The sequence below is a fragment of the Copidosoma floridanum genome, unplaced genomic scaffold (assembly GCF_036245765.1).
Source record: "Copidosoma floridanum isolate Cflo_tuat_1 unplaced genomic scaffold, Cflo_Japanese_pri ptg000013l, whole genome shotgun sequence".
Classification (NCBI taxonomy): Eukaryota; Metazoa; Arthropoda; class Insecta; order Hymenoptera; family Encyrtidae; genus Copidosoma; species Copidosoma floridanum.
Window position 1 is genome coordinate 33685488 of NW_028321890.1, and position 25078 is coordinate 33710565.

General features: G+C 47.0%; 1 protein-coding gene across 1 annotated transcript in view; it reads left to right on the forward strand.

Moving 5' to 3' along the window:
- LOC106646724 (neural cell adhesion molecule 2) overlaps positions 1-25078 on the forward strand; it is a 201945-nt gene that overhangs the window by 134473 nt on the left and 42394 nt on the right. The window contains exon 2 of the mRNA XM_089591267.1: positions 22469-22598. Coding sequence (XP_089447393.1) covers positions 22469-22598 — 130 coding nt within the window. The remainder of the gene's footprint in view (positions 1-22468; positions 22599-25078) is intronic.

The window sequence follows — 25078 nt, forward strand, 5'->3', positions numbered from 1 at the left end:
AGTTTGCTCTTGCTCTCGTGTACTCTGCCCCTATAGACACCCTCTGTGTGTGTGTGTGTGTGTGTGTGCACTCCCTCGCTGCTGTTGAGGCGGAAGCACCGCCACGTTAAATTTGTACGTATATACATGTTGCGAGAGCACGAGTGTCTGTATATATATACGGTGCGTGCAGGTGCCCGTCGGTTAACAGCTGAAATTCATCCCTGTCTGCCCCCGTGGGGCTATCTTTCTTCAGAGCGGAGATGCATCGCACCAACCCTACACACCCCTGTACAAGAGCTGTTTGCTGTACGGGTTGGGTGTACAGAGATGGTGATGGCGGGTGAATTATTTTTCGTCGGATCGACCGACGAAATAGTTGGGCAAATCGATTAGGAAACTTTGGACCGGTGAATATATATAAGGGACTGGCAAAAGGAAATAGTTGTCTCGCCGCCGAGTCAATTGATGAACTTTAGTAGGAGCATCCAAATGAACGCGGGGAAAATTAGTCCTCGCGGCCAGGGGGGGGGGATGTTTTTGCCCCTCGCAAAGCAGAGTGCAGCTCTCCCGCCGAGCGAGCTTTTAGCTTCAAAGGGCTCGAGCGTGATCGCCGAGATCGAGTCGACCTCAAAAAATCGCGGAAACCTTTTGTCCCTCGCATCTTTTGCCGAAAGTAAAAGCTGGGGCGGAAAAAAAGAAGAAGAAAGGATTCGAATGGCCAGGGCTTTTTGCTCTCTCGCGTGTAATCGCTTGCGCGTAAAAATAAACACACACAAAAGACCGAGGTGTATATAAACGCGCGTGCGAGGAACAAGAAAGAAGCTTGCCATTACAATCTGAGACTTGAAAGAGAGGTTCGGGCCGAGTGGTGCATTCGTGTCAGGGTTTTCGCTTCTAATGCAAGTGTCACGTGCAACATTGTCATTTGATGGAGCCCTACTTTCTGTGACCCCCTTATTTATTTTCTCTCTGTAAAAGGCGAGAATAAAAAAAAAAAAAAAAAAAAAAAAAAAAAACAAAGCGAGATGAGCAGATAGGGGTGTGCGCTCTTGACAATAGAGAACTCGCTGGCGAAAACGGGTGGAACCTTGACCGTGAAACCCGTGCATTTTAAAGGCTGTTCGGCAGCGTAGCGTGAAATCACCCGCTCCGCGGACACTTGGGCATTGTTGTAGCGATGTGCTTCTGTATCTTTTCTTCGTCCCCCTGCCCCGCTCGTTCGCGCTTAGGAGGGTGACGACAACTTTTCCACTGGCTAATGGTTTTGTTTCGCGCGCGAGACTCGACGTGCCGTGACGAATCGCGATCGACCCACTTTCCCCCCAGCTTCCCTTTTGTCTCGCGCGACGATACCGTGTGTTATAAATGCAGTAACACGACGTTGACTCACTGCCATTGTTTTCCTGTTTCTTTCAACCTCAGCTTTTACAATATAATATTATTTACAACTGTTTGACGATTATTATTCACCTGTTGCATGTATAATTAAACCGTGTTTTTTTCTCTCTTTAGATTAAATTAAAATTCCTTTAAAACTTTGGCTCGTGTTTTTCCTCGTTGAGAGTGTTCAACGTAAAGTACTCACGTTGTTGCAGGAAAAATAGCGCAACGAAATAAATTAGATCTCTTGAGAAATGAAAGAAGATAATAATAAAAATAGTAAAATAAGCATAAGAAGGCTCCATCTCGTAAAAGTAAACTTTAGTGGTGTGCTAATGGTACTCGGGGCAAGGGTAAGGAGGTCTGAAAAATCGACGCCCTTGCAATTACGAGGAGGCGCTCGGTTTGTCTGGCGGCCTTCAAAAAAAAAAAAAAAAAAAAAAAAAAAAAGAAAGAAAAAAAAGAGAAAAAAAACACTAATGAGGCGTATCGTGTGTGTCCATAATGCTTTAGCTTTTATATACGTGCACACACTCAGACATTCCGCCCTAGAAAATTAATAAGGTTGAAGTAATGAAGGTTGTTCGGGTCGGAGGGCAAAACCAGTAAAGAGCGAGATTTAAATAGGGAGTATAGTTTTGGATAACATCAGACTCGCAAATATTATTTAAAATCATTGCATTTTTTTATTTTTTTTATTTTTTATCTCTCATTCGCATCCCCGTTCACGAACCACATCCCCTAAAAAAACCCAAGCCATAATTCACGCGTAGACTCGAACGATAAACGCACGTGTAGGCTTTTACTTGAGTTTACAGCTGCGATTCAAAGGAATAGGGAGGGGGTGGAGCGGAGCGACAAGCCGGCTGCACATCCTCCGATCGTCGGCCATTATCGTTGGAAACGTACACAGTCGTCGTAAAGTCTTCCTTCGTCTGGAAAGGGGGAAACCTCTTTCTCTTCTGCCGGTGATCGGTTGATGGTCCGACGGCTCGATGATCACGAGTGGATGTAGCAAACTGAGCAACAGGGGAGATCTTAATGCGACAGTACCATGTTAGGGGCGTATAGAGAAGAGGAGATCCTTTTTTTGTTCGGTCAAGCGTGCGCTAGAAAGTAAAGAGTCTCACGATTTTGTAATATTTTGTAAGGACATTACAATAGAAAAAGAAGAATGGCGTGCACACAATTCATCGAACGCCTCTAGAGCAGGGGGTTCATTTACTTGATTGTAGAGTGCGGCTGCGAGAGAGGGAGAAAAATCAGCACCCGGAGCCGCGGAGTTGGCCTGGATTCGGAGGCACCGGCAAGAGAGGGTGCTAATTATTATGAAAGAGTAATGCGCAAGAGACTGGAGGCATGAAATCGCATTACCGAGATCCAGCTCGTTGGATAATTATCAGCCATCATAACCGTGCAAGCTTTCAGATTTTCGTTGCTCATTCGATCAATGGCACCGATGACACCGATGCGATGAGGCGTTACGCTGATTTTGTTTAGCGCTATGTCGGTCTGGATAATTGCTCGGTTTTTCACCGTTTCCTAAAAGTGGGCTGCTTGCATTTGGTGCAGTTGGTTATTCGGGCAAGGGGCTTTTGACAGCTTCCCTGAAGCCGCAAGCTTCTTATTGTTAACACATTGAGCTTTTTTTCATGCATTTACGCAAAACATGTGGCACGAAAAATTAGTGCGCAAAAAGGCTAATTCGCACGTGGTGACAAAAAGTGTCAACTGATTAAGTAAACAGCTCTGCTCAACCCATCCTGGTAAGGAGATAACGCTCACCCCGTACAGGTATAAGGTGCTTCCGTTAAATGGTAGACTTTTGCGACCTCCTGCTTGGCGATACTTTCGTGATGAGGTGAGCAACGAGACGATAAAAAAGGTTGTCGGGAAATCGGGGACAGCTCGCCCGTGCGTCGATGCAAACTACCCCCGCTGTCACCGCGATAAATCAATTAGCGGCGAGCGAGGCATGCTCTGCGCTTTCGATACATCCGCAGCCGGCAATAAAAGCTAGCCAGAGCTAGTACCGCCAACATCCGGATGAATTTGTCTCTCTATCGGAAAAACCGTGTGTGAGCTGGTGTACAGGGGGGACAATAAAAGTGACGGCACAGGGTCAAAACCAACCGAGAGTATTAGTGTACTCTCGAGTTTTCCGGGAGCAGACAATAGCCATGGGCTCTCGAGAACGATGCGATGGAGGGAGGGGGGCATAAAAGTGCCACTCGGTCGTCGCAAGCTCTCCCGTTACATTTCTCTCTCTCTCTCTCTCTCTCTCTTTGTCTCGTCCGCTGCCCTTCCGCCAATTTTCATGAAACACAATCACTCGTCAATTTCACCCGCTGCAGCAACGGAGCTCCTCTGTATCGTCTTTACTGCCCTTCTCTTTTACTCCCCCTCGTACACCGAAAAGGAAAAAAAAGCTCACTTCCGACATCCTCATTAGATGCTATAGACGGACGCGCAAGTGTGTACATCGACAGTCGAGGTATTGGGTTGCTACGACAGCGTGACGATACTACTCTGCCCCCCCCCCTTCCCTTGAACATGTACACTTGTACCGCCGTCGAAGTTGCTGCCTCTCGTCTTACAGTACAGAACCGGGGTATTGTCTCGATGCGGGATATGATATTGTCTTCCTAATGGAGCTTCGCCACCGCCGTCTTTTTCTTTTTCTCCCTCCATCGAATCGTCGAGTGTCAATTGTGTCTTTGGTTACTCCCGTAAGAGCACCCATTCCGCCGATACAAGTCGGCACGGATTAACCATCATCGGTATGTTCGCGCAAAAGCCGGAGGCCTCGTCGGCGTCACTTGTACTCCACCAGTGTATCACGTAATCAAACGAGTCCTCGCATAATTTATCACTCACTGGCCTCGCCCCTAATGCGCGAGGCGACGCCACGGGCACAGTAACAAAGACTCGTCAGCAGAACATCGCAGGAGTAGGAGGTGCGCCGTCAGCCTCACCCCTATACCATGTGCTCGTGAGGATGAAAACGTCACGACGACTGTCTCCGGCGCGATTGCTCCGGGGGCAACTCGTCTGGGGATGAAGCTCGCGGGGGTGCCAGGTACAAAGAGCAGACTTCCGAGGAAGAGAGGTCGGGCCAAGCGCGTAACGAAGACTGTGGCTCGCTCGGGTGTTGGGATTTTTGGAAGGTGGATGTAAACTGCCCGGGGAGACGAGTGCGTCGTCATTTGTCAGGAGTATCAGACCAGACGATGAATCGGGGTCTTTTTTTCCACCCCGAGTGTGTATGGTCCAGCACGCCTAATGGATCCTCGTCTGGGGGGGCTCTTGTGGTCGTTGGGTACGTGATTTTGCGCGAAAACGTGAAGTGGGTCAAGGCTGATGTACATTACCCTTGGTAACCGCTGAAATGAAAATCCGAAGGAAAACAAGTAGCGCCCCATCCTCGTCCATAATGTATCGAGTGATCCGATTTTCTCAAAACGACAAATCCCTGGAATCCTCGGTATAAAACGCGAGGAGCGGCTGGGGACGAAAAAAAAAAGAAACAATGGAGCGCCTGCGCGATGAAGCAAAAAAGAAAAATATAGCCAGCGAAAAGGAGGGGGGTAAGAAGCCGCACACTCGAGCGTTTTCGCAGCTCGTTTGGCATTCAGTGCGGCACGCTTCGTCGTCTATACATCTCTCTTCCCGCACTGGCTTTTTCCTTGGGTGTGAGAGAGAGGCCTGCCCCCCCCCTTTCCGCTCTATTTTTCACTCCTCCTCCACGCTCCCCCATCTCGTTCATTCTTTACGCTCTTCTTCTCGCTCTCTCGGCTCCTGTTCGAGCCCCCATTCTTTTCACCTGTACCCACCCTCCCTTCGCTTTTTGGAAAAAAAAAGAAAAAAGAAAACAAAGAAAATGTCATACTTTATTCTTAAAAACAGATGTCGAGGATTCACGCGGAGAAATGTGTGCTCCGAAATGGGGCTCGTGGCTCTCTTTCATTTTCCTTCCGAGTCGGAATGTCGCTCGAATGGAATGTTCCTCGCGTAAAGCGGAGCGATCATTGTCGAACGAGATTTTTTTTCTTTTTCCCAGCGCGTTTTCACGCAGAGCTTATCATTACCCTCCTTAGATTAAAATGTATAGACAATACAGCATACGCCCGGATCAAAAACGATGATCCGCCCATTGCCTGACTATACTCGGTTCGTACTACTTGGGACGAGTGTTTCCTCAAATCCAGCCAGGATTCATCGATATTAAATCTCTTCCAGCTGGCTTCTTTCAGTACTTATTTAATCCCGCTTCTCCCGGGGGAGGGGGAAGCGAACGATGACTTTAACGAGACAGCCGGCATTGTTTTCGGGAGATTATTGCATTACAGCGGAGACACCTTTCTTCCTCAAGGAGGAACGATAGCCCCTTTCATCGCCATTAATTCGTTCTCCCCTTTATTTTCCCTGCCTTTCATCAAACTCAATAATACAGCTTAAGGCAAAATCTCGTTCAGGTCAGAGGTAATTCTCTAAAAAACAGCCACCGCCTTTCTATCTTTTCTTCATCCCCCCTCCTATCTTGTAGGTACAGCCGATGGTTGAAACAAGAAAAAAAGGGCAGCCGAACGAAAAAGAACTGGCTCGTGCTCGGATAAGATTTATCAAAGATTTATCGTCCTGCTGCAGCAGCTGCCGGGCGATGAGTCGCGGTACAGTGGAGCTTCGCCATTCCCGTGCGTCCGGCGGCTTAGCCATCATCCTTCCGCGTAACGATCCGCGGAAACGCTAACGTGGATGGATGGGCGTGACGGCGCTCTGACCCCGTTCCCTCAAAGACTGGCCTCGGATCATCTGGCTGTGAACCCCCCCCCCTCCCCCCTTCCTCGGCAAGATTGTCGGATCGTGAAAGGAATATCGAGGATGTTGATAGACCTCCCCCCCTTCCTCCCACCTGCCGGTCTCCAAACTTTTTTCCCGAGCTTTTCTTGCGCTGACGTATCCCACCCCCCTTTTTTTTCTTCTTCCCGCTCTCCGTCACTTTTTCCTCCCTCGGATATTTGCGTTTCCCCCCTCCCTCTCTGCCAACTTCTTCGATCACGCAGTTCGTAAAATTGTCATTTCAAATTCACGCGCTCCGACTTTTAATTTTCTCCAAATCACCTTTTTTCCCGTTTGCCCCTCTGCCTCCGAGCTCGCGACACGTCACCCGGAAAATTTATTTATCCGGGCCCGAAACACCGCCGATTTCCACCCGCGAAAAATAAAAAAAGAAAATCACCCCCGAGTTTTAATTAATTTCCCCCCCCCCCGATGAGTAAGTATCTCCGTCGCGTGGGCTCGTACATTTTTTGGCCCACCATTCATTCGCTCCGGCGGCGAGCAAAGTACACACGGGCAGATGTTAATAATTCCGGTGCATGTGCACGTAGCGGCGGACAAATGAAATCAACAAATTTTAATCGCGATAGCGTATACATGCGCGCTCCTGTGTATCCACGGCCACCGATCCTATTAATCGAGGGAGTTTTCTGCTCGCCAAATCGGGGAAAAGAGATAAATTGTAAAAACCATTAGCGCGGGACAGTGGCGGTCGGGAAATCGATATCGATAATCATTGCGCGGCTCTTCCATACTTCATCGTATAATGACGTCGATTTCCGGGCCACCACTGTGGACAAACTCCCTAAACTCCCGCGCCCCCGTTGACAAGTACATACGGCCGGACTACCCTCTCGGTGCGCATATTGGGGCGCTTTGCACGCGCGCATGGAGAGGCCAGTTATTTTTACATTTCTCGCTGTTGCGTTTTCGGGTGGCTAAATTTTTGGTAATGGCCAAGAGACTCTCTCTCTCTCTCTCTGCGTTCGAGTTTGTTGTTTTATCGTATTAAATTCATACCCGCGTGGTTCGTGATTCAAACGTATCGCACCCTCGTGACTCGATGGGTTTGCTCGCTCGTTTATTTCACAACCGATTGATTTAACCAACTAACGGAGTGTATGCATTTACAGAGGAAGGAAAGTCGTTGCGATCGTGTTCGTAAAAAACATCCAGTGTATTAATACGTACATATATCATAGCGAGCTACATCGCGCGGTGATTATTTTGGACAGAGAGTACAATGAGGGGTGTTTGCGTTGCAACGGGAGAGAGGAAGAGAGTAAGGATTCAAATGAAAAGTACAGCTCGTCGATTTCCGATTCTCCAGGGGACGGCGCTTGTTTGCCTCAAACGAATGAAATTGATTTTTTTATCATTTGCCTGGTCCACTTGGAAAAAAATTACGAAACTCGTTCAATCACACGGCCCGTCGCCTGTACTCCCGGGGAGTAAACAGGGCGCGGGCGGGCTTTTCAAAAAACCCGGGGAACCCGTATAATCCCTCTCTTTGGTGTCCGATTCGGTTCGCGCTCGAGAGTCGGGCATCGGCTAACGAGTATAATTAGCCAGAGACGAAAATTACGGGCTCCAAGTTGCACGGACGGTATAAATCAAACGCGCCTCCGCACCTACCGGCTCTCTCGGCTGGAAAATGCCTGATGTGCGCGATTTGGCTGGAAATTATTTGCCTCCGGCGCGAGTTTGGAGAGCCAAATTTTCTGGGCTTTCTTTTTTCTTATTCCTCTAACGCAATTGCTGAAATAATGACAAAGCTTTGAACTACTTTCCAAGCAAATCGAGATACCTATTTAAACGATACAACCGTGACGGCAAAGGGAGGAAACGACTAGCGAAAATTGTGGTACTCGGTATCCTTCACGCTCAGCAGATGTGGGACAAACAACTTTCTCCCTGCGATTTTTCGTTGGGACAAATCAGCCACTACAGTCTCGACGGTGCGACAAGTCTCGCGTCTTTTCCTCCAATCTTGAGCGAAAAAAAAAAAAAAAAAAAAAAAAAAAAAAAAACAGTGAGCCTTTGAGTCCTCCGACACCTCTTCATACTTAGAGTAGTAGCCATAGGAAACTGGGCACAAGGCGGAGTGGTAGGAGGGGAGCGAAAGTTCAGAGGGGAGTGTAGGGGTTACAAGAGATTTCCATTAGCCACTCCGCTGGGCCTCGGCCGGCTGCGCAACCACTGGCGGCAATCTTTGAGCACCGGTACGCGAGCGAAGGTCAATCCTGCAGAGTTGGTACTTCCCTGTAGTTTCTCTAACTAGCTGCAAAACCACTCGCTGGAATAAATCATGTCTTCCATATTGCGATGGGGTTGGGTATAACAAGCGGGGCATCGTATAAAGGGATTTTTTCGCTGCCAAACAAGTGGTTTCCACTGAAGGTCAAAATTCTATATGGTACGGAGTGCGAGAGTCTCATTTGCAACCAAATGTGAGTACTCGAAGCTATACTGTAACTCGGTTGAGAAAAAAAAAAAAAGTGAAAAAAGTCTGAGTAATGGACTCTTTCCAGGTAAACCATTACCCCACATTTCGTTCGGCCTCGGATGGACCTATCTCATTAGGTTCGAGGATAGATAGCCCTGTCCCCGAACGTGCCACTCGCACAACTCAAACTTGCACACTTGATCGTCCCCTTGAAACGATCCTATGACCATTCGTGCGAGCAGTGCTATTGAAATTTACAAGTAGTTACATCAGTCAACGACAGCCTCGAGGGAGACTCGAAGGGATTTATTTATTCAGTGGGTAAACTTTAAAACAAAGAAGAAGCAGATGGAAGAGGGGGAAGGGAAAAATGCCGTTTGGCCAGAACTTTGGATTAAAGTCACTCTGACGTGCGATCGCTAAAGGGGGTGGGGGAAAGCTCTCTCTCGCGGTGTTTACGATTTCTCCTCGCTAAAGTTGGACGCTCGAAAAACGGTCTCTGAATTATGCCAGCAGCACCGGGGAGTGGGCAAATTTCCATCCAAGACTTTCAATCCGCTCGCACTGCCGGGCCCCTTTTCTTTCGTTTTTCGCTCTGCCTCGCAAGAGATCGAACTCTCTCTCTCTCTTTTTTCTCCTCTTCTCGGCGAAGTTCGACAATCTCCGACTTACCGAAACTTTACCGCAAGTGTGGGGAAAAGAAATTACTCACCGGTCGAAGGAGAGAGGAGAAACGTAAAGTTACTCTCCATTTATTCGGTTAAGGGAACTAAATGGCGGAAAAAAGAGATCGCTAGGAAGTGCGCCTAAAAATATGCGAATGTACATTCGGTGTATCGGATGATGGAGCATTCATGAGGTTCTCCCTGAAACGAGCTCTTAATTTGAAAACGAGGCACCCCCTTTCGAGAACATCAACTATTTATGGGGTACGAGGGAAGGGCTGGCTAAAAGCAGCCATTCCGCGCCCGGTGTCGAAAAATTACGCGATAGTCGCGCTAATAGAGGCAGCTCGTTATACAGCCCTAAACTCCCCCCCCCCCCAAGAAGAAGAAGAAGAAGAAGTAAGAGGTAGGAGGGAGGAGCGCGCGCCGGCATTAAAGATGTAAGAGCGGCGATGATCTTAAATCTCCCTTAAATTCAGCGAGGGAACTTTAAGCCGAGAGAGCACTGCCCCCTTTTTTTCCGTGGCGGCCGCGTGTCTTGCCTCCGCGGCCCTCTTCCCACTTCCCTATTCCGAGAGATGACGCCGGGAACGACCCTCATTCTTCTTCCTTACCCCTCCCCATCCCCGAACGCGTGTATACATCAGTCCTAATCCCCCGTGTTCTTTCCCCTCCCCACACCCGGATGATACACCGACGCTCCGGTTGTCCCGACTCTCTTTCGGACAACAAGATTGAATTATACGTATACACACTCGTGTCGCGCTGACTTGACTGATCGTGTGGTCGACCGTTGGCGGGAAAAGAATAAAATAAAAGCACAAACGATTCTTCGGAGACGAATAAATCCAAACCGGCTTCTTGAATCCTTGTAAAACGTAACGAGTATATAATATATGATTGTATGATACACCCATACTTCCCAATTAGCGCGGGGCGTTTTGATGGACGATCTCGGCGAATATTTCATCGCTTTGAAAGATGAATGAATCGAGTACGAAGAAGCGAGAGCGCCTGTCTAAAGTAAAGAGGCAAAGAGAAGGGGGTGTGTATAGCCTCGGGGAAGAGCAGGGGATAAAAGGGGCGAGAAGGCGATCGTTTTCCCGAGGAGGATCGGCCCCATTGTTCGATCCATTAATAAACGTCGGTGTTTCAGAACTAGCTCGACGTCTGGTGTGGCGAAACTTGCCGCGTACGTATCTAGGCCCGATGAAAAAAGAGCCGGAGGGGGAGGGGGTTAAAACGCTCTCGGCGGGAGGGTGAGCTCGAGTGCAGTGCCGCGGCGTAATTACTTTGCTTTTTTGGCCGCTGTCCCGTTATAAACTGAGCAGTTGTTGCGAGTCATCAATTTTGGCACCACTGCCAATTTCAACCTTTTTTTTCCTCTTATTAATCGCTTTTTGTTCCTGTTGTCAGAGAGAAACACCTGTGACTTTATGCTGTTTATCCAAATGAATTTTACTCTTTTAATTAGCTGCCAAGTTAATGTAGCACCCAAAATATCGTGGAAAATCGTTTTAAAGTACCGTGGGCACACTCCAATGACTCCGAATGGTTATACTTACAAACGGTGGTAAATCGGAACAAAGTGTGTGATTTCCGATAGGACTGATACGGCCAAGTGCACCTTTGATGTACGTATAAAAAAAAAAAAAAAAAAAAAAGAAAAGAAAAAGAGTCTCAACGAGAGGGAAAATCCAGGAAATGGAGAGGCAGTTGATGAGGCTCCGACGAGTCGAGGCAAGAGAGAATCGATCATAGACGAGAATCGCGCGTGTGCGTGCGTGCAGTCCCCGCATTATCTGCGCTCGATTGCTCATCAACGAGCCAAGTGTAGCAGATGGAAGGAGAGAGAATTGAGTTGAATTGAATTATTTATTTGGTACTAAGGGCTCAGGGGCCCTATATAGTACAAGACAACATAATATTTACAAACAGTACAGGTAGCTTAAAATAATAGCATAGCTATAGATTGGAGCACAGATCACATGAGTAAATTGAGGTATAAATAACATACGCAATAAGATGAATACATAAAAAATAATAACATACAAAACACTTAGAAATAACAAAACACAAGAGAGAGAGAGAGAGAGAGAGAGAGAGGGAACGTCAAAATCAAAGAGAGCGAGGGAACCGCATCCACGGCGCTATGAGAAATCGATTACCGAGCGCGGACACCATTTTCCCACGGGAGGCAATCAGTGTAATTGATTCGAATGACGAGATAACCGCAGTGTCGTTTTTTATGTCCCCTCCTCTCCTTTTTTTTTTTTTTTTTTTCTTATAGATTAAATACAAGTGGATATACGTGACATGTTCATAGAGGTTTCGTTTCGTTCGTTTGTTGTAGTGAAGGTACCCTAAATTTGATTGGTGAAATCTTTCGTGGTAGAGTTAGTAGTAATCGTGTAAGGTCGTGCCATTGGGTCGAAACGAGGAGTAAGTACTTGGAGAAGGGTGGTCAACGGCCATGTTGCAGAGTCGCGATAAAAATCTCTTCCCAACCTGAAACCGGAAAAAAGATTTCCCGCAGAGGAGCATCGGGCAAATGGAAATCCAACCAGCACCACCGACTACTCTGAGGCCAGCTGGGGAATAAAGTGGGTCCTTGCTGTCCTGCAAGTCTGCAGAGTGGAAATCCAAAAGAGTTAAGGACCAAGAGGGTCGAAGGAGGGACACACGTAAGGAGCAAAAGAAGCGGGTAGAAACACGTCCGTTTGCTCGGCCAGTGGACTGTCCGCTCTTTGTTTTTTCATCCACCCACACAGCTCCCTTTTCCTATCTCTTTGGCTCTCGTTTCGCCTTCAACAAGTCCGCAGTGGTCGTGCTCCATGTCGCCTCCATACATCGATGACGTCGACAACTTCGATTTACTTCTCCCTGGAACCGTAGTAGTGGTACTTCTCTTTCGCGTCTTACACGACTCCTCTTTTTCATCTGCTCTTTTTCAACGTTTCCAACCTCGTTAAGGGAAATTTCATTGTAACGAGTTACTAATTAATTGGATAATAAATAACGGATCGTGTCACTAGTAGCATCGTTGGATACCATTGAATGACAATCGGATTGGAGGATCTCTATTAGCTAATTGTTTGTGGGTAAATTATTCATTGCCATTATAGTACAGAGGGTGAAACGCGATAATTTAGATAATCGTGGAATAACAATTATTTATATGATTAAAGTGGACAATGTATTGTACCACTCAATCAGCGAATGGTGCAATGACGATACAAAGGGGAGCTCGTTAATCATGTAAACGATTAGGGTATATTGCCAAAGGTAAAGCCTAAAGTTTTCCCCAACGCATACCTGAAAAAAAGTAGCGTCTCTTCTTTAAAAATTCCAACTACAGGTATAGCTGAAATCTCTGCACACAATACAAAGTCATGGGTATAGCACACGCCCGGCTCATCGGAAATTCTGGATTCTCCCGCAACTGTATCTACATGCCTGAGCCTCGGGGCCAGCGAGATAAAGGATTCCCGCACCAACAGCACCGACTCAGTCGATCCGGGAGTAACAGCTCGGTTTTCGTATACACAAACATATATATATATACCTACATTCATAGACGTGGCAGGGCATACGCGAGTTTATCACTCGGAGAGCTGTACACGTATGATCACTCTTCAGCTCCACGGAGAAATGATTTATCTGGGGCCAAGGAAGAGCTGGATCACGTGTGCGGAGCAAGTGTACGTGGGTGGACGAGGAGCGAATGATGCGCTAGGATGTATTTATCACGTGAGTATGTGGCAAACGGGGTGAGGGAAGGGTTCTTCTCCGTTTCCCCGTTCGGAGGAGCGTCACGTAGAGGGGGGGGGGCTTATTGTTTCCAGCCGTTCGGCCTCCTCCTCCGCCTGCGTGACAGGAATTTGACCCTCTCTCGTTGCTGGTACTCCGACCCTCGTCTCACCCCCTCCCCCCGCTTTTATCTTTTCTCTGCATCGACCGGCGATGTGACCCTCTTCCCTCGTCAAAGGGCTTTTTTTCCGTCGACTGTTTTCTTTTCAAATCCAGGAGGGAGATACGCGACAACGACAGCCACGAGCCTTTGGCATTCGATGCTCTCTGTTTTTCCCGAGAAAAATCACCATTGCAAAGCGAATAATTCCCGCACTCCCTTTGCTCACTCCCCTTGGAGGCTCACCTATCAAACGGGAAACATCCATCCCGATGATTCCTCCTCCTCCTCATCCCACATCTTCAATGCAGACGTTCGCTTCTTCATTTGTTTTCCATCCCCTCCGAACGAGTACCCATCTCCGCTACGCTCGTTCCATTTCCTTCGAGCTACGTCCTTGGGTGCCGTACGAGAGCACAGATTTTATCGATCCTCCTACCCTCTGTAATATACATATACACGTAAACAGGACATCTCATAAAAAGAATAAATACATGAGGCGCTATCTTTAACCGTCCATGTACATGTTCAAACATATATCACTGGTCATGAGTATAAGTAGGTTCTTCCCCAAAGTATAATAAAGGGGTGACATCGCGGGGAGAGTCGTGTCGTATGAATTTAATTGCTAACGGAGAAGATGCAGGTCGGGGGCACGGTCGGTCGAATGGGCGATCGAGAGCTATGGCTGGTGGTTGGTTGCTCGCGTACACAGCGACGCTGGCGTGCCGATGACTGGTGGTGCACGGGGCACCTCCCGGTGTGGTAATAGCTACTGGTGCACGCGCCCCCGCGGGAAACTTAGATGAGCGAGCGAGAGTCTTGTGGTTAGTTTCGAAGCGATTCGAGGTGGAAATCCCAATTCCAGCGCGCTCCTCCGGGTGAGCGAAAGCTACCGCACGATGGAAACGAGGCACGCTATCGACCCCCCACCCCTCCCTACCTCAACTTTGAACGAGCCTCGAGGAGGAGGGGAAGGACGGGTGGCGGCCTAAAGTTCCCGCACAGCCCTCTCGGGTTGCTGTTGTCGCGCGGTAATGTAGCGCCGGGCTGATGCTTGTTACACGGCCAATGTAAAATTTTCGGGGGAAAACTACCGGGGCGAGACTGTTTTGCGGGATAAGTTTGCCCCGGATAACGAACCCGACTTTTTTTTCCCTTCCCTTCCCTCCAACTTAAAAGCTGACTTTTTGATCGATCGCCTCCCAAGTGAATTTACCATGCCTACGTCGATCAACACTCACTTTGGGATATCAAAGGCGAACATTGAACACTTTGTACAACAGTCAAGCTCCCAAATGATAATTGGTCCAAAGACTCGTGATGTACAATGGACAACCCTGCAAATGGGATCCCGTCCCCCATCACTCGGTGCGTATACTTGCATGTACACACACGTGAGTTCTAATTGCACGAAATTAAGCCACGGGGGGATAATGCCGTCGGTATAGCACTCCAGTCCTATCTTATCGCGCCATCGGTCCCCAACCCTCCAACCTTCTCGCGTGGTAATCTTTCCACTCGCGGTCCTCTCGCATCGGTCGGGCAAAACTCTAGCTCCGTGTTACTATTTGTGCGCTCTTTTCTCTTTTTTTTTTTTCGTCGCTATGACAAATGCCTTTTCCAAAGTGCAACGATGGGCTTCCGGTGTTTCTCCCCCAACGCAGTGCGGTTTACTGCACACGGCACTTCAGCTGCTGTTGGTGTAACTGCCGTACACATAGATCCTCGCAACAACTGGACCGTCTTCTGGCCGTATCTCGGGGCCCCTATCTTTACGAGTTCCCCCACGTGAGTATACGTGCACCGATCGCTCGGCGTGCATACCTACTGCGTTTATCTCTCCGGCCGGATCGGGCATGAATCTCCCGCAAAGCTGCCCAGAGCACCGAACGGCCCCGAGGAGCAGGAGGGGGCTCCCACCGTAACAACCCCGTACTTCTCGAGGCGTCGCGCCACTCGGGGTAATAATCCAGCTGCCGCGATTCTCAGGACAATCGCCCGAGATTTTCAGGGCTCTATCAATGAGCGACGCTACAAGTCTGGGCTTTTTTTCCCTTTCTCTTACGACCGCTCCCCCATCCTCGGAGACGGTCGTCGTAAAAGTTTACGCGCGCTTTAGGTAAAGGGGCCACGGGGGGGGGGGGGCATAAAAAGTTAACAGTTTTATCAACGATATTCGATGAGGATGATCGTTCGACGGACCCCACCCCTGCATTTGAACTGCTCTCCGTTGGCGGGTTACAAGTGGTTGGTACGGGCCAGGATCGAATTGCGATGGCTGGTAATTGCTAATCTCACTCGGTGCCGGAATTATTATGAAGGTTATTATCGTCGTCGTAATAGTTGTTGTTGGTAGTGGGGGAAGAAAAAAAAAAGTTGGGACCGAGCCAAGTTTGTGCGATCGAAGGAGGTGGTAAGCTGCTGTAATTCCAGCGAAATGGTCAATTTCGAAGCTGCACGTAGAGCCGAATTGACGCAGGGCGAATTTGAGCTGTATATCATTCACTTGTCAGCCAACTTGTTTACTTGAAAATATTCCCAGCCACGTCGAGCGCGTCAAGGGTATAGGTAATATATGTGTGTGCCCCTTCTAAGTTCTAATGCACTTTTATCTCTGTCTTTTCTCCGTCACCGAGTGCAAAGTGGCAGAAAGTAGTCGGGAAAAGGCGGGCGCTCGGAGAGAGACGCGGGAAAACGAAAGGAGCCGACGCATTGATCGGCGCCTCCATCCAGTCCGCAAAACGAAAAAGCAGTAGCCGAGTGAATTGCCCGACCCGGTCGCTGCTGCTTCTACTTTTGCCGTAGCTATTCCCTCGTGGCAGGCGAGGCGACTCTTGCGATCGGCGACAGCTTGAAGTGTGCAAGCTGCCGGGGAGATAGCGCGGAGAAAGGGAGCGTGCACGTATACCCACCTACCCCCATGTACGGGTATATGTATATATATATGGTTATGGGAGAGAGCAGAAGTAACGGTGGTGGCAACAGCAGGCGACGGGGAATAAAAAATAGAGAAGGCGAAAAAACACGACCAGTCGAGCGAGAGCACCCTCGCGTTTGCGCTTGCTTCTCCCTGCGAGACAGATTCCACTGTCGCTGCTGCTGCTTGCAATCGCGCGTGTGGTGCAATGATAATATCTTGATGGAACCCCTTTGAATTTCATGTGTATACAAACACGGCTTTTTTTTTTCTTTTTTCCGTTGTTACTCCTACGCTTGTGCAGCTGCTGAAGGTTTGTAATTAAATATAAAAATAAATAAGTAAAGTAAAACCCTTGCGTCGCAATCTGTCAGACGCAATTTTGCAGCTGAAGTAGAGTGAGAACGAACCTTTTTTTTATTACTCGCACTTTTTTTTTTGTCATATTAACAAAGAGAAAGACAATACAATTTTATCACCTAATAAATTTTAATTTTACATTCTCTCTGTATCATGGCATGATTGAGACGTTGACCAAAGAGCACATTTTCGCAACAGATGCAAGTGGCTCCACAAAAGGTGGGAACAGAAAAAAAAGGTCAAATACCAGTAGCAACGGAATATCAGATTTCGCCCAACGAACTCGAGTACGCTCCCATACATTCGCTCGACGGAATTTCACGGGGTGGGGTTCGCGTAATAGAGAGAGAAAGAGAAAGCCGCAGAGGGCTAAAAGCCGAGCTGTGTGGCTTCCCGACACGGCTGACCCACGGATTATCGGCTTACCTGGACTCCGCGCTAGCCACCCTGCTACTGCAGCAGCTACGGCTACCGGGAAACGCGCGATTTTCTCCCCAGCCGTGTTATGACGGTAGATAGCTACCACGCCGAGATTTCCGCGTCTGTTTGACCCCGCTTCCTGTTTTCTCGCGCGCGAAGCTAAGCCATGCACGCATGAGGGGACCAGCCAAGTGGTTTATACTGCGTTGTTTATTCTGGCTTGATTTAATTTGCGTCCATTTGCAGTCCAGGGAGAATCATCGAGCTGTGGTGATGTCGTAATGACTCGGATCGAAGCTGGCAACTGCATGGTTTTCGATGGAACCGGTGTGCTCTCAACTTTTCAAGTAGTAATACCCATGTTTGGTCAGACACAGGCCAATCAGACCAACTTTTGATAGTTATATGGCTTTTAGATCAGGAATAGGAGGGAAGCACTTTAATTGACCCACATCCTAATAATTTTCATAATTTCTTGGTACAATCATCACTCATTACTATAAAATGGGCTCTTGGGTTTTTAAGTAGTCATAGTGCTGTTTGGTCAGACTGATGTCAAACAGATACGCATATTTCACTTGACCGTTATCTTAATCTCTGATTCTATTAAATTGTGTTGTCATCACTAATATCATTATTCGCTCGAACCTTGTTGGTATTTTTATTGCTGGTTCTGTTGAATTGTGTCAATGAATTCTGTATTAATTCAAGCTGTTCAATGAGTAATACAGCTTTTCTGTCATGCATAGGTGAAACAGATCAAATTTGTATTTTACTGGAGCCATATCAGAATTATCATCCGTCAGAGTATGTTTAAGTGAACATTACTTAGTACTATTATTGGGTTTTGGTATTTTTAGATAGTCATACTGTTGGGTCAGACATAAATGGAAAAGATAAAACACGTATTTTACTTGTTCTTATCTTGAATGCTGATTGTTCTTAATGGAATCATCATTTTTAAGTAGTAATTTCTACGTTACGTCAGACATGGATAAAACTGATGATAAACCTATCTAACTTAACTTTTATTTTAATCTTAATTGCTGTTGCGTAGTATAATCGTCATCATCGATATTATTTTTTAGGCCGTTTTTTTGGACAAACAAGTATCCCACTTGACCTTTATTTTCATCCCAATTATTGATTTCATTCCATCATAATGTTGCCATTATTAATATCTGCCATGCTCTAAACTTTTTAAGTAGAAACATCCCTTTTTGGTCATACATAGGTGGAACAGAAAATACGTGTTTTTCTTGATATACATTTTGTATTCGCTTACTAATCATAAAATTACCTTGCTTCAATCAAAATTTAACGTTCTCTGAACTTTTCAAGTAGTAATATCACTGTTGGGTCAGACATAAAGAATATACGATAATTGTGTATCACTTACGTCTTATTCTAATTTTGATTTCTGGTGCTCTTAAATTGAGCTTTTGTGGTTATTAATATTATTTTGTTACATTTGACAAGCAAATTTTTCGAAATGCTGGGTAGCGAGAAGCTGGATATTTTGTGAATTATTACAGGAATAATTTCACAATTATGTTAAACATGCTTTGAGTATTTATTGAATTTCCCGTTATAAAATGTACCTGCAACATAAAAACACAATAATAACTCTACAAGTGAAACGGAATCAAATAACAAATAAACTGGCTTGACTATAAATTATCATCCACTTCTGTACAGAGAAACACATGAACACGAACATCACGAAAATGGACTCGCTAATTCTCGCTCGATAAAACAAATTTCACGATATCATGGCTACCATTTGCATCCACATGAATCCTCTATGAGCAAAAAGAGGCGCGAATTTTCAAGCACATGGCTGTCGCAGCACTTAGTTCTCGGAATCATTAAAAAGTTTGTTCGCGCGCGCTCATCTGATTCGATCAACGTCAGCAACTGAATCCCCTACAATACACAATATAACCAGCAAACGTCAAAAATTGCGTCAAATCGAACCGTGAGATTTCACGTGAAAACCAGCGCTGCATGCTTTAAATTTTTCACCCCTAAAGCCTGTAGGTACCCACCGTTCCCCCGTAACGTACATCTCATCGGAGAAATTAATTATTTACGCGATGCGCACCGTGTATTATACCGCATCTCTGCACTTTTACACCCACTCGCGCGAAAATTGCGCGACACACTCCACACGGTGTAAGCATCGAGGCTGTCCCCTTAGCCACGACGGCGACAAATAAATACACGTTAGACGCCTACGATAATGGAACGCGGGGGAGCAGGGGAGCGAAGGAGGTGGTATAAAAACAATGGGAGCCGGGAGATTTGTCCCCCACCCCCACCTGTCTTAGCCGAGGGAAGGCAGATATAACGCTGGCATCGTCGCCTTGATACGGGAGACTCCGAGCGTCCTCGGCACAATTTCCGGTCGAGATCAGAACACCGCAGTAAAACTCGACGGCAATGGCACTATTGCTCGGGAGGGACGAGGGCGCCCGCGAGGAAAAGAGCAAGAGGGCGAAAGGTGAAGGGGGAGGCAACAATGTCATTCCACCCGAGCGTACTCGTCGACGCTCCCCCTCCTGGGTGTATGTACACCATATATATAATACAATGTAATAAAAAAAAAAAAAAAAAAGAGAGAGGTTACACGGTCTGGCGTTCTCTCAAAGTTATCCTTGAAATAAGTAAAACACGAGAATGCAGCAACAGTGGAGACGGGGAGGAAAAAAAAAAAAAATTGTTCATGCGCCTGGGAGACGGTGCTCGCTCGTTACCCAGCTCTTGTCATTTCGTTCCTTTTCTTTACATTTTTACTACGTTTTTAGTCTTTTCTTCTTTTTTTCCCTTTTATCATCACTGTTATTGTTACTTTTTAGCTTTTTGTTTGCTCAAAGTTTAAATTAAAAATGAGTGCTGAAGGGGATCTTTTTACGCGGGGATAATTAGATCGAGGGCGCTCAAGAGGGTCTGCGAAGTTATTAGATTAAAGGGGCATCTGTTAACGCTTTTTTTCCTCCTCCTCCCTCGCTCCCCCCCTTTTTTTTTCTTTTTCCAAAGCGATTATCTCAAGTTTATTTCCACGCTCGATATACTTCATTACTCCTTTGCGGGTAATTACTTTTCCGAAATAATTAGTGCCAAGTGGGTTTTTTTTTTTTTTTTTTTTTTTTTTTTTTCTTCATCGCTCATCGGATTACGCGCAGTTGAGTTTGTTCGCGCTCCCGTGCGCTTGACTCATTGTGACTTTTTAATAGGGTTTTTTGCCCCTCCGATTCATTCGCGCGATTGAAAATACGATTGAACGTAGAGTAAATTATACCGTAAAGAGTAAACTGATGCGAAATGCGTGGAGCAAACTCGGGGGGGATAGAAAAAGGAACGAAAATTAGTTCTCCAACGGGCCAATCAAAAGCAGTAGCCGATATACAAAGGGAACCACTTGAATTTTCCGCAAAGGAATTTCCACGAGTGCAGCCACAGCTCTCGCGTGGCGCTCGGAAGATCAGAAGAGGAAAAGAAAGAAAGGCTCGAGAGCTGCGGGAAAGTTATTGAAAACACGTGCAGCTCCGGAGTCTTTTGCCCTGCCATGACGGCAAAAAGGGAGGAAAAAGGGAAAGCCCCGACCTGTACCCACGAAGCCAAACTTCCAGGGGCTGAAAGTGGCTTCTAATATTTACCGGGGCGCTGCCCGAAAAGAGCGAGGGGGGGATGATACGTGTATGAGTGCAGACGCGAAAAGTGTTTACGCCGGGGATAAACACGAAAGTGGCAGCGGCTACGACGCAGCAAAGTCTTTGAAAGAGAGCTTTTCGCTCGGGCCCTTTGCTTGCGCGCACACAGCGTACATATATATATACTTACACACCCCTGTGTTGAATCGAACTGCCGTAAACACGTGCCGGGCCATTGCAGGTGAGCCGATAATGCCGTTAATGCTTTCCGGCCCGTTTGACCTCATGCACCGTGATCCCTCTTTTACTTTTATTGCCGCGCTTGGGCTCACCTCGTTTCTTTTTTCCCTCTGTTTAACTGAAATCCACAAAAACAAAAGAAGCAAGCATTGAAAGACCAGGGACTTGCTTTAAAATCATCGTCACGTTTCAACGAGTAATAGAGGGGGGCTTTATTACTTATGGTTCGGCTCTCGGCGCAAGTGGTCGACGCGAATCCCCGTGGTTGCCAGATCCGATAAGAATTAGACGATCGCGGGAGGGCGTGTGCGGTCGTGCGCCGGTAGACCAGACGGTGAAAAAGAAGAAGGAGGAGAAAAAAAAGCACAAGGTGTAGGAATTACGAGCAGAGAGAGAGCAGGAAAAGGAAGGGAAGGAGCAAAAGAAGGAAGGAAGCGCGCGGTTGACCGGTCGGGGTTGTGGAAAGGTACCTCGGGAATCTGTTCGTAAATTTCAGACCCTACCAATTTTCGTGCAGGGACTAGCTCTCGTGCCGAGAGAGGGGGAGGACGCGCGGCTGGAGGCCGACATATTCGCGTCCGGTTCCGTTTCCGCCGCTTCCCTCGTCCGTCTGTGCTTGCCCGGTCGCCCGTCTCTCTCTTTGCTGCCTGCAAGTCTTTACTCATTCTCGCGTACGGACTCTCTCTCTCTCTCTGTGCGGCGCGTTTCCTTTGGAAGCTCTTGGCGCGCGAGTTGCAGCTCTTTTCAGGACGAGAATTAATAGAGATCTATAGGTATGTGTACAAGGGTGTGCGCGGGGACGGAAAGTCATTGGCCGATTTCCTCCGACTCCGCGAAAAGGAGCTAAAGAGGGGGGCGTCTTTCATCCGGCTCTGGAAAATTCTTCTCCTCTGCCGTATTTGAGATGTTTCGTACTATGCAGGGGGGGGGGCTTCTTTTTCTGCTGCCCTGAAATTCCAAAGACGTGAAATTAAATATCTCCGTGGAAATTACTATATACGTATACACTCCTCGGGGCGGGATTCAAAATTCTGGGTAATGCCTGAGATATCTACCCCGGGAGTTGATGTTTATTGTCAAAGTTTTGCGAAAGTGAACCAGAAGGAGATGGAACAATAATACGATCAACCGACATTCTTGTCTTATTTGTATTCCCCGGGATAGTCGAAAAAGTAATTTCCTTTTGAAAAACTTTGCAATGGAGCGCACTTTTGTGCATTTCCTTTTTTTTTTCATTTTAAACTAAGGTATATCAACATCACCGATTTGTGGTAAAAATTACGAGAAAAATTTCACGCCGAAAATTCATGCTGATCATTTGAAGGAAAAAAAAGAAATATTACATACAAGTTGTGCTCCAGTAAAGCATTTTTCTCGTAATTTCAAACACCGCACGTCGTGCACACGAGAAAGAACGACATGGCCGTATTTTACTAAAGAAGAAAAGGTAAAGTGGGAGAAGGGGGGGGGATGTGGGGGTGGCAAAAAAAAACGAATCAAAGTCACACATACGCACACGGAGGGAAATTATTTGAAAAGTGTGTCTTTGACTGCACGTTAAACGTGATAGATGGTAGTTTGGTAGCAAGCAACATAGCTCAGCGTAGCGTTGGGTTCAGGTGGCGACTATCCGATCAGTATTTTCTGTTGCAGGACCGCTCCAGCTCGCGAGGGCGGTGCTCGACGGAACGGCCGAGTTACCCTGCGACGTGAGCACACCCTCGGCCAACGACTCCTTCATCCTCGTCGTCTGGTACAGGCAGGACATCATTCCCATCTACAGGTGAGTCCACCCCCTCTCTGACACGTATACCTATACATCTTTTGTCTTTACTTTTTCTAAATTGATCGAGCTAACACCATAACTGTTGTGTTTTCACACGCGCTTCAACTTTATATAGATACCAAAAGCCGTACGCGTATGCTGTCACGCGATTAGGCTTAATTTATTCATTTATTCCACGAGTACCTGTACAAGGTTGGTCGCTCCCGTTTCTAGATAAAAAACACCCCAATAGGTTTTCTACGCTCCCGTGCGGGGCGGAGGGACTCGTGTACTCTGTTCTTTGTATTCACGTACTCGCACTGAAAATGTAAATGTCAGCTCGACTTGATTATTTTCCCTGTTTATCGGAACCAATGCGTAACGAGAATACAACGTTGAATTACGTTAAATTGATTTACACGAAAACTCACGGGCGCTCTTTTCATTACAGGAGATAATTAAATCTCGAAATAGAATGACGCGTTCGTTTGTTCGGTATCGTTACAAAGCGCCGTTTCGAATAATTGGCACATGTAATAGTAAATTCTCGAGTCCTGCATTGGATTTTCATTATTTAATTTGGTTTGACGAAACTGACTTTTGTCCATTCACTCAAATATATACGTGTTTTCTTTCAATGAACTGCTATGCGAGTTAAATCCGTACCAAATCAAAACAAAGACATCATTATTACTTTTTTCATACTTGATGAATACATTATATTGTACGTTGCTTCATCATAAGCAACGTGATTCAATCTTCATGTGCAGCGTCCGTAGTAACATAACTCACTATACAGATGTGCTTACCACTATACGTCATAACATATCAATACTTGTTTAGTTTAATATCCAATGACATTTATTGCAATTGTATTTTACATTAATCTTTACTGTTTTCTTGAGACAAGGAGAGCAAACTTCACTCTCGATTGACGCTCACTCAATATGAGCTTTCAATGCCTCGCACACATTCAACTAAAGTCGAATATCGTTAACCGTAAGCCCATTTGTACGATATCACAACAAAACATAGAAAAAAAAAAGAAAAAAAAGTTGCATCGACAAGCCGCAAGATATTGTTCATAAAAAAAAAAAAAAAAAACTACCGGTGTCAGTCAACAGGAGCCCATCCCCTGAAGTCGTAAAGTAGTCCTTTTAACCGGCCCCGCGGTAGCTTCTCCGCATCAATCACGAGCGAGTGTCGTTTGGTTATCAAACGGATCTCTTCGGCGAGCTCCCGTGTCGCGTTACCAGATGGATTAATGGCCAGCCCCCGTAGCTGCACGACCCGCGCCACATTCACCAGAGTGATGTATAAAGTCGTGGCGAAATAAAGAGCTCGGCTCGCGAGAAAATAAGAAAGAGAAGGGGCAGAACGAGGCCACGCCGTGGTAATGATTTTCTCTCCCGAGGCGCACTCTATAGGAGCTGGAGAAGAAGGAGCGCATAGGCCGTTCGACGACGCGTACATTACGTGATACAGCAACACGTTCGGGACAACGACGCGAGTGCGGGATATCTTGATGTTACTTTGGCGCGGTAGACGTGCACCTGCAGCCCTCGTGTACGGGGCAGCCGTGTAGACGTGTGACTATCGGCCGTTGCGCGATAAGGCTCGCTACATACAATGCTCTCTTTTCTTCCGCGCCCCCACCCCCCGGCGACATACGCGTGATCCTTCCTTACGTACAAGCACCCTACCCGGCGAATACGTATCATGCGACGGAGGCGAGATCAATTGGCGGGTGGGTGCCGTGTACGTACGCCGCTACGCGTGTAATATACGCGGTATAATGAGGCTGGCGTGTCAACGGGTAGTACAACGCGACGTTGCTGGGCATGCAGTTGCAACTGGTGATGATGATGATGATGATGATGTTGGGGGTGTCGAGTTGCGTTGGGCGTAAAATGTCCTGTTTATTATGAGCAAAGACGTGTTTATACTGAAGCGGGAGATGTGTCCTGTAACTATACCTGCGCGTACTGCTCGAGGGTTTTCTATCGATTATCCACTGTTTCCCAAGAATATTGCACAGAGACGAGCTCGGGTTTTCGTTCTTTTTTGCTTTACATGGCGAGCGATATTACACGCGCGCTCTCACGTTTTATCAACAACACTCGCCGAAGCGACGGATCCAATAACATTTTAATTGCAAAAGATGAATTTCACCGGCCGGGAATATTCCCTGTACGTATGCATGTGTATATATATATATGGGCGCGCCCCCGGCGACGATAAAATTTTCCACCTCGGGAAATTTCCGTGCCACGGCGCGTACGCGTGATTGAACTTTTATTAAAAACGAGGGGTAGGAAAAACGCCGGTACGAAGGCAACTACCACGGCATTTATGCCTTCGCTCCTTCGTGGCGCACCAAAGCCCGACTTGTTCTACTTGGGCGAGGATTGTAATTCGATGACTCGCGAAACAATCGACGCCGCGAGATGGTAACCGTCGAGGATGTGCGGGTAGTTTTTGCGGAGGCGCGCAATTGT